The sequence below is a fragment of the Malus domestica genome, chromosome 06 (genome assembly GCF_042453785.1).
Source record: "Malus domestica chromosome 06, GDT2T_hap1".
NCBI classification, from domain to species: domain Eukaryota; kingdom Viridiplantae; phylum Streptophyta; class Magnoliopsida; order Rosales; family Rosaceae; genus Malus; species Malus domestica.
Window position 1 is genome coordinate 34743920 of NC_091666.1, and position 14809 is coordinate 34758728.

The window sequence follows — 14809 nt, forward strand, 5'->3', positions numbered from 1 at the left end:
TTGAGAAAATGGACGTCAAAAATGGATTCAGGACGTTGAATTACCCTAATAAGTGTCCCGAACTCCCTGGTAAGTTTCGAAAAAGTCAACAGGGGAATATTCTGGGTCAAAAGGCCGGTCAACGGGCTGGGCCTTAAAGGGTTTTGGGTTAGGGTTTTAGCGGGCCAAAGGCCCGATGTTGTTCACAGCTCGAAGGCCTTAGTCCAGAAGGATTTGGGGTTTTAAATCAACGGGCCGAAGGCCCTAGCTTTTGCTCAACTAGTAACCACAAGGCTAAACTACAAGAAAATAAAACTATCGGGATTAGAGTTGAACTTCGGTCAAACTACAGAAATGAAGCTTTTAAAAAAAATAAAATCCTGGATTCTTTATGAATATCAAATAATTTTCAGGTTATCAGAGACCAGATTCAACGCAAGCCTTCCTGTTCCAGGACAAAACATCTGACCCCAACTTGATTGTGGTTGCATTTAGAAGCACCGAAGCATGGAGGACGGGCCTGGGTTTGGGTAATGGACCTTAGGTTTCTGGGTTAAGACTAATGGGTTAAGGACTTGGGCCGAAAGATTAGATTAGGCCCGTTCTAAATCATGGGTCGGTCGAACCTCATAAGCCCGGGTTTTTGGCAGGAATTTCCCGAGCTCCAACGGAGCTCGAAACATCACCAATTCAAGCAATTCAAAAGACCAAAATGAAGCCAAGAAGAATAGGGAGTCGAATTGTACCTATCGGAGGCCGTGAAAAGGCCGAAGTTGGCCGAAAAGTGGCCTGAAAGCCACGGGTATTCGCCGGAAAATATGGAGAATGCTTCCCCGAGTTATTCCTGCTTTCAAACGTTACCAAGGTTCTCAAAACCACCCTAAACTAACCTAAAACATGATCTAAAGGGATCCTATAAGGCTTACCTTAGTTGCACTGTCGAAACTCGCCGGTGAGATGCAAGCACAGTGACTGTGCTACAGTGCGGGCCAGGAAGAGAGGGAGAGTGATCGAGGGAGGGGTGAAGGATAAAAGAATGGTCTAGGGAGTGGTGGCTGTGTGTGAGTATGTAAGTGTAGGAGTGTGTGTGTGGGGGTGCATCGGAGAGGAACATAGAGAGTTGTCGAGAGGGAGAAGAGAGAACTGTGAGATAGGAGAAAGGTGAGGGACGGGGAACACAAAAACAAGGTGGGCCCTACGTGGCTCACCAATTAAGAATAGAAAGGAAACCCAAAATAAAATATTTAGCCCAAAGTGGGAGTTTACGAAAAAGTCCTTCAGTTCTGTAAAATCCGGAACGGATTGTCATAATCGAAGCTAAACTAAGGTACATAAGCGTGATTACTTTCTGCTACTGTAGGAAAGCACCATCTGTATATTAAATACATTTATTAACATGAATTATATCAAATCGTTAGATGATGACTGTATTAAAAACATATAAGTATTGTAGCCAATCCTGAATTCAAATTGGGAGACAATTTTGCACACATTTTCTCTTTAAGCACACCTTAGTTATTTTTGCCCCTTAATTTATTTTGATTTATTTAAAATAACGGTAAAAAATAGACAAGGATGTGTAAGGAAACCAAAACAGTCTTAAACTTGTTCCAAGTTGAGGAAATACCTACAATCTTAGCACATTAATGAAATATGTGGTCAACATGTAAAAAGTTAATACACGTAACATCATGTTGTTTGTCCAATGTATTAAGACAACCTAAGAGCATTTTCAAATAATATGTCAAATTTTAAATATAAAATTAAAATTTGACAACATGTTGTACTTTGATATCTTTTTAAATTTGGTTCTTCATCTGATATGTCAAATTAAAAATATTTAATAACAACTGAAATAATAATGATGATGTTGTAGTCTATTTTATCTGACAGAGAGACTAGGGCCGGCGGCAGAGAAAGAGAGAATAGAGATGTGTGTTTGTAGAATTGTAGGGGAATGTGTGTGTTGTTATCCCTCCTACATTGTGCCTTTATTTATAGTAGAAAAGAGAGAGAAGATATTCATTCTCCTCCAAGTAATACAAGTTCTAATAGGAAAGGATAACTAGGATCAAATCTAATCTAGGATTTACACAATCATACTTATTCTAGGAATGTTTACAACACTCCCCCTTGAGTGTGCAAATACTTAAGGTAGATTCAGCATCATGCAGAAGTTGAGGAAGTCAACTCGTCGGCACTGATTCCAAGGCACAACGCTTATTCTCAATAAGGTAGGAACTTGCATAAGTAGTAAGTCTCACTAAAAAACCCTAAGGCTATGGCAAAAACCCGAGTAGGGACAAAATCCATAGTCTAAGGAAAAATGCGTGAGAAATGCAATGTAAAAAAAAACGTCTACAGGACGTCATCAGGGATATGACCAGCCCAAGGTGGGTGCCTCGTTAAAACTTAGTTAGGTAGCAAAAACCCAGTGGGAAAAATGCTCCTAATCGTAGGGAAAAAGAGTACATTAAGATCAAGCAAGTATCCAGAAGATACTCCCCCTGAGTTTGACATAATTCCAAAGAGAAATAGCAAAGTTACAACTCAGAAAGTTTACGCATACCAATTCCATGAACAAGCTTCTGAAACGTCGCCTTCGACAGTGATTTGGTGAAGAGGTCAGCCAGATTGTCTTGTGATCGGATTTGCGTGACTTCAATCTTCTGATGCTCTTGTTGTTGATGTGTAAAGAAGAACTTCGGCGCAATATGCTTGGTGTTGTCTCCTTTGATGTAACCCTTATTGAGCTGTTCGATGCAAGCTACGTTGTCTTCAAAAATCGTCGTCGGGGCATTAACGGCGGGATGAAGATCACATGAGCTTCGAATATGGCCTACTACTGCTCTCAACCAAAAGCATTCCCGAGTTGCTTCATGTAAGGCGAGAATTTCAGCATGGTTAGACGAAGTGGCAACTAAGGTCTGTTTAGTTGACCTCCAAGATATTGCGGTGCCTCCAATGGTAAAGACATAACCCGTTTGAGAATGCGCCTTGTGCGGATCAGATAAGTATCTAGCGTCGGCATAACCAACAAGGCGAGAATCAAACCGATGAGCATAAGGTGTGGCATCACTCGAGAATTCGTAGGGATAGAATAAGCCCAAATCCGTAGTACCCTTAAGGTAACGGAAGATGTCTTTCACGCCAGTCCAATGTTTGCGTGTTGGTGCATTGCTGTATCTTGCCAAAAGATTAACAGCGAAGGAGATGTCGGGTCTAGTGCATTGAGCTAAGTACAATAAAGCGCCTATCGCACTTAGATAAGGAACTTCAGGCTCCAAAATCTCTTCATCATCCTCATTCGGACGGAAGGGATCTCGCTTTGCATCTAGCGTACGAACGACCATATGAGTACTCGAAGACTTCGCTTTATCCTCATTAAAACGGCGCAACACCTTCTGGGTGTAGTTCGATTGATGTACTAAGATTCCATCCGAACAATGCTCTATCTCGAGACCGAGACAGTATCGAGTCTTACCTAGATCTTTCATCTCAAATTCCGACTTCAGGTGCGAAACAGTTCTCGCGAGCTCTTCAGGAGTTCCGATGAGATTCATGTCATCGACATATACTGCAACAATCGCAAATCTGGAATGTGACTTCTTAATGAACACACAAGGGCATAGTTCGTTGTTCACATATCCCTGACTAGTCAAATACTCACTCAGACGGTTATACCACATTCTTCCGGATTGTTTCAAACCGTATAGTGAACGCCTCAGCCGAATTGAGAGCGTGTTCCAGGGTTTGGAAATATTTGAACCAGTCAATGTAAGTCCTTCGGGAACTTTCATATAAATGTCCGTATCAAGATCCTCATAGAGATACGCGGTTACTACGTCTATCAGCTACATATCCAGTTTTTCGGAAACTACCAAACTGATAAGGTATTGAAAAGTAATCACATCCATAATGGGTGAGTAAGTTTCGTCATAGTCAATCCCGGGGTGTTGTGAGAAACCTTGTGCTACAAGACGAGCTTTGTAACACACAATTTCGTTCTTCTCATTACGCTTCCGAACGAAAACCCACTTGTAGCCAACGGGCTTCACATGTGGAGGAGTAGGAACTACAAGTCCAAACACCTTACGTTTTGCAAGTGAATCAAGTTCGACTTGGATTGCTTGTTTCCAGTTTGACCAATCAGCTCTACGTCGACATTCATCAACGGAACGCAGTTCAATGTCATCGCTCAACATGATCTCAGTAGCTACTGCAAATGCTAATGCATCATCGACAATCATCTCATTTCTACGCCACACATCATCTAAGCTAGCATAATAGACCGAAATCTCACGATTCTCGGGAGGAGGATTCGTCTCTTCAAGGACGCTTCCATAATCTAGAATTTCCTCATGAGTTGGGTAAAATGAGTAAGTGATAGTCGGATTCACGGTAGGCTCTGCAGGACCTTGTGCCGTGGTTTTCCTCTTCCAGGGGTGTAAATCCTTTGAACCAAGGGGTCTGCCACGCTTTTGTGTAGGGGCAGATGATTGGCTAGCCGCTAATGTACGTGGATCACCAGAATTGGCGTCCCGGGCTTCCAGAAGGGTAGTTCGTCGTACATTTGGTACATCTATCTTTGCAGGCGTATTCGCAGCTGGAATATGTGATCTTGTCACGCGCGCTAGATCGGTGAAAGCATCTGGCATGCTCTGAGCTATGCTCTGGAGATTTAATATGCGCTGCACTTCAGCTTCAGACTGAGTGGTGCGGGGATCTAAATGAGACAAAGTGGGAGTCGTCCATGATAATTCGCGTCGTTCATTAAGAACGTTGATGTTCTTATCTCCCCCTAACGGCGGGAAGACTGTCTCATAGAAGTGACAATCCGCGAAACGAGCGGTAAACAGATCGCCTGTCAAAGGTTCTAAGTAACGAATAATCGAAGGAGAATCATATCCGACATAGATTCCCATCCTTTGCTGATGCCCCATTTTTGTACGTAAGGGCGGCGAAATTGGCACATAGACCGCACAACCAAAAACGCGCAGATGCGATATGTCGGGTTCGCATCCGGTGACCAACTGAAGGGCACTAAATGGTTGTGTCGCAACAGGCCTCAGGCGGACCAACTTTGCTGCATGTAATATTGCATGGCCCCAAGCAGCGATCGGGAGCTTGGTACGTATGACCAACGGTCGAGCAATCATTTGTAAACGCTTAATGAAAGCCTCTGCCAGGCCGTTCTGGGTGTGAACATGGGGTACATGATGTTCAACTTCAACCCCAACCGACATGCAATAGTCATCAAAAGTTTTAGATGTGAATTCTCCAGCATTATCCAATCAAATAGATTTGATCGGATAATCAGGGTGGTGAGCCCTGAGCTTGATAACCTGAGCCAACAGTTTGGAGAATGCAGTGTTCCTTGTGGACAACAAGCACACGTGTGACCAACGTGTAGAAGCGTCAACCAAAATCATAAAATATCTAAATGGTCCGCAGGGAGGTTGAATCGGTCCACAAATGTCCCCCTGAATCCATTGTAGAAAAATGGGAGGATTCGAACGAATCTTGTCATAAGAAGGCTTAGAAATAAGCTTTCCCATAGAACATGTTTGACATGCGATTTCATGGATCGAACCTAAGCTTCGGGTTAGTGGATGCCCGTGTGAAGTTTTGAGGATACAGCGCATCGCTATTCGTCCAGAATGTCCCAAACGATCATGCCAAAGTGTAATTTCGTGCGCGGTCCCTGTGGTAGGGCCGGCCACATAGTGGCATTCTATGGGGCGTATGGTCGTAGTATACAGACCACTCGGGTTACGCTCCATCTTCTCTAGAATACGCTTCTGGCCATATTCGTAGGAAGTTACGCACAGAAATTCAACTTCGTTTTCTACGTGGGTTTCAGCGTGGTAATTGTTATCTCTAATGTCCTTGAAACTTAGTAACGTTCTTCCGAAACGTGGAGAATAGAGTGCCTCAGCAATGGTCAAGAGTGTACCATTGAACAACATTATACGTGCCTTACCGTATCCTTCTATCAGGTTGGATGAGCCTGAGAGGGTTGTCAGAGGTGCATTCTTAGGTACGAAGTTAGTGAAATAGATGCGTTCACGCAAACCAGTATGCGTGGTTGCACTATCTGCCAGACAACTAACTTTCCCACTAGTCATACCTAGAATGAAAAATTAATTTGAATCGGTCACATGCATAAAAGTTTATAAAAACAAGTATCAATTCAAAATAATTTCATTTATTCAAGGATTAAAACTGAATATCCAAAATAAATCGCCAACTAATAATCTAAAACATAAAGGAAAATTGTTCAAAATCAACCAAAAAAACAAGGTGGGGTTCGGCCACTTGGTGGAATTCGGCCCCAATTGTCTTATTTTAACTAAAAAATGAGTCTAGGTCTAAGATTCTAATCTTCCATAGGAGTGGTATCCTCCTGAAAGTCAGAAACCTCCATCTTTGTAGTCTCCGGTTCGTCCACGTGCATGAAGTTTGATTCAAACTTCTTACGACGAGAATGATATTCATCTACAACCTTCTTGGGAGCACGGCAAATACGGGACCAATGGTCCTTGGAACCACAACGATAGCACATATCGTCATTCATTGTGGCAGGTGCTTTGCCCTTATTCTTGAAGTTCGGGGCCTTGGGAGCGAGGTTTGGGCGCTTCTGGGCTTTGTTTCCTCCTTTGGATGGGCCTTGGCTCTGTTGACCTTGGTGGGATGGCTTCTGGCCGCCCTTACCACGCCTCTTTTGGCGTTTTGGGTGCTAATTAGTGCTATAATGTGCTTCAGGCACAACAATAGCCCCAGTAGGTCGAGCTTGATGATTCTTCATCAACAACTGGTTCTGCTTTTCAGCAAGAAGTAAAACAGAGATCAAATCCGAGAACTTAGTGAACTTCTGAGCTCTATATTGTTACTGCAGGACAATATTAGAAGCAGAGAAGGTCGAGTAGGTCTTCTCCAGGAGATCCTCTTCAGTCAAAGTTTCATTGCAAAACTTGAGAACTGATCGGATTCGACAAACTTCAGAATTATATTCATTCACAGACTTAAAGTCTTGGAAGCGCAAGTGCTGCCAGTCGTGTCTTGCTTTAGGCAAGAATATGTCCTTTTGGTGATCGAAACGATCAGCCAAAGCGACCCATAATGCACGTGGATCCTCCTCAGCAAGGTACTCAGTTTGCAGAGCGTGATGAATATGTCTTCGGATGAAGATCATAGCAGTGGCTTTTTCAGCTTCGCCAACAGGTTTATCTGTTGCTTCTTCAATAGCAGGACGCAAGTTCTTTGCAGTGAGGTGGAGCTTCACATCTTGAACCCACTTGAGGTAGTTCCTTCCAGAGACCTCCAAAGCGGTGAAGTCGAGTTTGTTCAAATTCGACATGTTCCTATCACAAAATGGATGGACAAGATGTGGTTAGTGTAATGGAGAAAAATCAATCCATTCACATAGGAGTAGAACATACAGGTTCTAATAGACATGTATTGGTCTAATTTTGCATGAAAAACTTCAGGTTTTCATGGGTGATATGTTTAAGAGAAAACTTCAGGTTTTCAAACAAGGCATGTTTATAAGAAACTTCGGGTTTCAAAGTAATTATGAACTTCAGGTTCATATATTCCTGCAGGCAAACACAAATATATATGCAAACAAATATGCAAAGAATATATGCAAAAATATTGTATAATGATAATTGAATTAATTTATTTTTGGTCTTCGGGGCCAAATTAAAGTGTGGGTGAAAATATAAAAACCCATATTATTTTAAAAAAATGTTAAATAATAAAATCTCGGGGCCTAAAAATATAGGCCGAGAACCCTCGGGTGGGGCTACAGGCCCATGGGGAGAGCAGGGGGTTGGGCTGCTGCAGGCAGACCCCCCAATTTTTTTTTTTCACAAAGGGCTGCATCAAGCAGGCCCAAAAGAAAACTAAAAAATATTTTTTTTTCGGACTGGGCCGCTGCAAGCGAGCCCAGAAACAAACAAAATTTGTTTTTTTTTCGCGCAGGCCGCTTTAGGTTGGCCCAAAAAAAACAAAAAAAATCTTTTTTTTTTTTTTCCGCACGGGCCGAGAGGCTGGAGCCTACTAGGGCTCGGGTTGCAGGTATCAGACACCCCAGCGACGCTGGGTGTGCTTGGCAGAGGAAGAAGGCCGGAAAAACTAGGACAGCGCCACTGCAGGTGGTTGTCCTTGGTGTGTGCAAGCCATGGTTCGTCGGAGAACCAAGTATCCATCGACGGAGATGAAATCTCGACGTGATATCAAAACCCTAAAAATTGAAATCGAATTTTCAAAAAATTCCGACGAGATTCCGTTGAATCTCGGTTCAATTGTCGACATGGGACGACTTCAGGTCGTCGAGAATATGAACCAAAGGTTCAAGGCTATGGCTGCAGGCCATGCCATGGTCGGGGGACACCAGGAAGGGTGTCGGGATTTTGGGTTTGGGGCTTGGCTTCGTGGGTTTTTTCTGGGAACAAGGAGAGCTGCATGCTCTTTGCTTGCGTGGAGACCCCATCTGCAGGATGGTGGTCACGGGTTCTAAAGAACCCAGGTCCCAATCGCAAAAAAAAATGTGTTTTTTTTTCAATTCAATTATATTATATGCATGTATAATTTTAATGAATCACATATTTACGTTGATGCATATGCAAATAATAGTTTCAATGCATGTACATATGTAAGATTCAATTCATGACAAATATCAAATTCACATAATTGTAGCAATTTTGATTATGAAGCATACACAATTTATGTAGAATCTAAAATACGTAAAACGTAAAGTTGGGTCATGCATCATGGTCAATGTTCATGCTATCAGGGCTTGCAAAATATCGAGTTAAAAACCGTTGTTTGGAAAGAACCTGATTGCGTGATGATATGGATGAACTGGTTTGATGCAGAAAAATTCTTCAACGTCAAATTCCTAAGCGCAGCGGTAGGAGCGTGCTGATAACGTGTTGTGGTCTATTTTATCTGACAGAGAGACTAGGGCCGGCGGCAGAGAAAGAGAGAAGAGAGATGTGTGTTTGTAGAATTGTAGGGGAATGTGTGTGTTGTTATCCCTCCTACATTGTGCCTTTATTTATAGTAGTAAAGGGAGAGAAGATATTTCTTCTCTTCCAAGTAATACAAGTTGTAATAGGAAATGATAACTAGAATCAAATCTAATCTAGAATTTACACAATCATACTTATTCTAGGAATGTTTACAACAAATGAGTACTTTTAGAACAAAAAATAATAACACAAAAAGTAAAAAGCATTTAATAATTCAATTGAAAATAATTTGTTGCCGATTTTTGTAGCAAAAGGGTGATGACGGCCAATCGCATGGCACATCAAAATTAATTTGATCACTTCACTCCACGTGTTGGGACGAATGTTTCAAACCAAAAGAAAACACTCTCAAGCCGCCGCACATCCGACATCTTCGTCCATGCGCGACACGCGTCACTTGTTGATTTGAAGAATGTATAACAATTACTGCGCAAGGACACGCGTCGGAGCGAGAAAAGCCCGGGACACGGATTTGGATTAGAGCGCCAACCACATATATTTTTGCTGTCCATTTTTCCCATTTATTTAATTTTTAAAGTTTTGGATGAAAAGGATTTTTGTGAGATTAGAGAAAAGCAGGTCGCGAGGTCTAAAATTGGCAAAAGCGCTTTTTGCCACCGAGAATTGAATAAGAAACGCACAATTTTTTATGGTCTGTTTGGGAAGGGCAGCGATTATAGAGAGTAGAATTCTGGTTTTTCACGCGGAGAAGAAGCAGAAGCCAAACAACAACCTCAACAGGAAACAACCAATCCGGCCGTTGGTCAAATCGGAGGAGCTCCAGTTCCGGTTCAAGTCATCATCTCCACCTCCGCCGGCGTCATCGGCATTGTTCTTTCAAGCCACAAGACCACCGCCGAAGAAGCAGCAGAAAATGGCAACGGATCGAGGCAGCGGCTTGTCATCGTCGTCGACGTTGATGTTGACTTCTGGAGCGAGCGGCCGCATAAACGCCCTCTTCTCGCTGCAGGTGCTGCGGAGTCTGATGATGCTGATTAACGCCTTCTTCCTGCTCCTCCTGCTCCCATTTCGCGGCCGCAAGCGAGCGCCTTTGTCGTCCGCTTCTTCGTCTGCGGCGGCGGCGGCGGTGGCGGCATCGCCGGTCTTGGCGGAGAAGTCGGCCAAGGACGAGAGGCAGCCGAGGGTGCCGATGGTGCGGGTGCCGACAAAGATAGTGCCGTGGAAGTGCAGCTCGTCATCGCCGGTGGACCAGGAGGTGGCGGCGAGGAGGGCGTTAGCGAAGCTAAGAGTTGTACAAGATGATGATGAGAATTCGGTCAGGCAATATTCGCTCTTTGCGACTGCGAGAGGTGAAACTCTCTTCACGCAGAGTTGGACTCCCGTTTCCGTTAACATCAGGTAAATCAAATGCCTCTGTATCACATTATCCCCTTGGATTGGATTGTTTAATTTGCATTAATGCAAACAAGGTGTTAAATTTTCGTTACTTCTTGAAGAAAATGATGAGATTTCCGTTGTTTTAATTCAAAATTGCGGCAATCAGTTAAATGCAGAAGAAATATGCTTTCTGGGATTGAAAGTTTCAATCTTTTGTTTCCCCTTCAATCTTGATTGAGGTTGACTACACATCGTTCTCCAAGGAGTAACTTTTTAGTATCGGATTTTGGTGCCCGAAAAGTGGGCAATTGTTAGTGTAGATTAATGAATGAACAGATAGATCATATTTGTTTTATCTTCTTGATTACATCGCCGTCGTTTTGAATTAGTTAGGCTCATGTTAATTAATTTCATTAGTTTGTCAGTATGTGTTCACTAGGTACGCTTGTAGACATGGCCTGTACCATCGGTATTAACCTTAAACTGCGTATTACGCATATGATAAGGACCTTCCCTCAGGGATTGCAATACCCGAGTAAAGTTGGCAATCTCTTTGTGGTTGTTTGTTAGCCAAATATCCCTTTCATGAGGACCCGTTGCTTTCTTGAGGTCCCGTCTCTAATCTCTTGTCCTTACACCCACACGATAATTGCAATGGTTATGCAGTGAACCTGGATTTACAGAAAATGCACATCTGGTTCATTTCTACTCCTCTGCCTACTATGGCATAATAAGTTGGATCATATTGCAGGGACCATTTAGAGCATCGTCTATAATCTATTATGATTAGCTAGATGTAGTGAAACCAGATTTAAAATTGATCGGGCGTGGGCAAGTCAGGCAAATTTGCTTGTGGCGAGTCTGGTTCTGCAGTGACTTTGCACAAGTTTCTGACGGATTATTTAAGCTAAGGTTCACCACTTGGGAATTCTTGCATATGGACTATTCTTTTTAAAATGTTAAATGATAATGCCAAGAAGCATCCGGGCAATTAAACTGTTCTTGATGACTGATCCTCTAAGCAGTGCCTGGGTTTTATCGGAAGTGTCTGTTGACTTACATAGTCGATACCCTAAACTCTAATCTGGTAACATGATATACTAATTGGTAAGAGAACATTTCCTTTGCAACGAGTATACTGTTTAGAATAATTGCTAAAGGAGAGTAACATTCTCTCCTACCATATATTTGGATTTTACATTTAAACACAGATCTACTTAATCCATAGTTTTGTTTGCAAAGTTATGGAGTCCAAATTTATATCAAAATATGTTCGTAATTGCAGGTTATCTTCTTAGTTCGTATGAGTCTTATCCTTGAAGTGCATATTCACTTCTTTTTTCTTCATATTCTTACAGTATTAAGTTGCTAAGTTTCCTAATATTCAACTTTGCAGGGGCGTAGTTATTCTTATGCATGGTCTGAACGAACACAGGTTTGTCATTTCTACATATTTATCACTTAAATGCTACTTCAGCTGATTATAAGGCCTTGATATATCTATTAAGACTTCTGTACAATTTCACCAGTGGAAGATACAGCGACTTTGCAAAGCAACTGAATGCTAATGGATTTAAGGTTTACGGAATGGATTGGATTGGTAAGTCAACACCATCTTGAACATTTACCATTGCATTTAAACTTCTTAATTAGTCTAAAGGGTCTCTGTTTTCGTTCTCGAGTATGATACCTAAAGTCTAAGCCAATTAACAACAATTTCCTGTGTATGTCATTAGCAACGTGTACTGATGACCTAATTTTAATGTTTTCGTGCACACACTACTTTCCTATCAACACTTTTCTTTTCTTTGTAATTGTGTATATTGCTTTTGCCACAAGCGTGTCACGTTTTGAGTCATCATGACCAAACTTTGAGGCAAGCATTTTGGATGCTATACAACAGATTCAAATATGAGATAGATCTGTATAAACGCGATGCTTAAGAGAATGGCCGAAAAATTAATTTTAAAGTTTCTGTGGAAGGAGAAGAACCTTAACATTTTAGATAAAGGGTGAAGTTGTCTCTCAAAAAATTTTAAAATCTCACCCTTGTAGTAGAGGCAGTCTTCTTTTTTATTTAATTGCTGTTTTCATAGCATAGAGATCACTCTCTTCAACAATGCATCTATATTTGGATGTTGCAGGAATTTAGTTTGGACGCCCATTGGTGCGAAAAAGTAAACCTTTGAAGCTCCCTTTATAAGTAAGCTTATTATATGTGTATTTGGGTCTAACCTTGTATGTTTCTCATAAGTTATGCGTCTGATGATTCTATCAAGTGGAAAACATTCTCATAAGTTACGCGTCTGATGCTTCTATCTAGTGAAAAATATTCAAACAATATTATAGAATGGTTTAAGTTAAGCTTAAAGTACATCCCAACGCAAGCATCCAGTCTAAAGTCTGTGACCGAGTAAGGTGGGGTGCTCTTCCAGTTGTAATTATAAGAATTGGATTAAGATTAAACTTTCTTGCATTTCACTTAAAGTTCACTTGGAAACCTTTGCAATTTCTAGGCTTCTGGGACACTCAATGTGTTAATGGCTTAAGTGCTATTTTCCGTACTTGTTTTTTGTTAAGTTGCTTCTGGATTGTTTCTGGTGTGTAATGGCTATATGTTGTCGGGGGTTCAAGTCTTATTATGATTTGACGGAAAAGTCTCTGCTTTTTCATTCGTTTAACAAAACAATAAAAAAAATTAGGATCTCTAGCTTTCTTTGTGTCGAAGGATAAGTCGTGAAACCATGGACCTTGGGTTGCTCCATTCCTGTTACATCTAACTGAATCTCTAAATCTTCTGATGCAGTAGTTAATTGTTTTTGCATCACGTATAATTGTTCTCGGTGATTTATCTATCTAGGTCATGGCGGGAGTGATGGGCTTCATGCATATGTACCTTCTCTCGATTATGCTGTTACTGATATGGTAAGAAAATAGAATCTGAATCCAGTTCTTAATGCTGACCTGAAGAACCCAGGAACTCTGGATTGATTAAACCTTTACATGTCTTCGCTCTTTTATTTTGATGCAGAAATTATTTCTCGAAAAGGTTTTAGCTGAAAATCATGGCCTACCGTGTTTCTGTTTTGGGCATTCCACAGGTGCGGCCATTGTCCTTAAGGTATGGGTTGCCGGAAGCCATTTCTTTCTTGGAATTGCATGAATGACTTTTTTCGTAGTTACAATTTTGTTGTCTTCTGTGATTCTACCTATTCATTAACTTCATCGGCCTGGAATTCGATCTGAGCTTACTCCATATTGCAAAAATGATTTTAGGTAATGCTTGACCCAAAATTTGAGTCCCGCATAGACGGTGTAGTGCTCACATCACCTGCAGTTGGGGTTCAGCCTTCGCATCCAATATTAGTGGTCAGAAAACCATCTGTTGTTACAACTAATGTTTATGCACTCTTGAATATATATACTCAATTAATTACGAGTTTTCAAATGCACCCTGAACCCTAAACCCTCACCGCGCTTTCCTCCTTTTATCATGCCAGGTAATTGCTCCCATTGTCTCATTTTTGCTGCCAAGATACCAACTCAGTGCAGCAAATAAACAGGGCATGCCAGTTTCTCGTGATCCAGAGGCTTTAGTTGCCAAGTATTCGGACCCTCTAGTGTACACTGGATCCATCCGCGTAAGGACTGGATATGAGATTCTCCGAATCACATCCTACTTGCAGCAGAACCTAACCAAATTGATGGTACCCTTCTTCGTTCTCCACGGAACAGCGGATACAGTTACTGACCCCGAGGCCTCCCAGAAACTGTACGATGAAGCCTCCTCAACTGACAAAACCATCAAACTGTTTGACGGGTTCGTACATGACCTTCTCTTTGAGCCAGAGCGAGAAGCCATTACGAAGGATATCATTGACTGGTTGAATCATAGAATATGAAGCAGCTAGGTAGTGCAGCAGTGGGAGATAAAGATTGATAAGTTATGGGACGAAAACGAAAATGGATCGATCGATACGAGTGACCATTTTTGTGGAAGCAGAAGATGGAAAAACCCAAAAATCTATTGTGGCTAAATAAAAACTCAGCATATTGTGTTGAAACTTGAAACATCTTGTGACATTGTTTCCTTGTTGGGCATTTTAAAGATTATCTGCCGTTATGAAAATGAGGTTGATCCAAAATTCATTATTTTGGTGTCGTTTCGAGTCGAGTTAACGGGTCGTGTAAGAAATTGTCTGATCCAATATCATGTAATTTTGTTAAATGCTTCTTTCTCCTAGTTCATATGTTGCTTGAAAACTTGCGTGATGAAGAATTTAAGCAGGATGGGGTTTTCCACGTTTCAACCAGAATTCCTAGCTCACCCGAGAGTTGTGAGTTGTAACTTTCATGTTATTTGTCAAGGTGGTGAAGAATGATTTATGTCCTTGAGATCAAAGAAATTATTATTATAATTTTTGGATTATTGTCTTGGATAGATTTTTTTAGTA

General features: G+C 41.5%; 1 protein-coding gene across 1 annotated transcript; it reads left to right on the plus strand.

Moving 5' to 3' along the window:
• Positions 1-9497: 9497 nt before the first annotated feature.
• Positions 9498-14583, plus strand: LOC103438266 (uncharacterized). The gene is made up of 7 exons (XM_008376805.4): positions 9498-10376; positions 11752-11790; positions 11885-11955; positions 13216-13280; positions 13387-13476; positions 13632-13724; positions 13856-14583. Exons 1-7 carry the CDS (start codon positions 9667-9669, stop codon positions 14255-14257), a joined length of 1470 nt encoding a protein of 489 aa, XP_008375027.2. The 5' UTR covers positions 9498-9666; the 3' UTR covers positions 14258-14583.
• Positions 14584-14809: the final 226 nt, after the last annotated feature.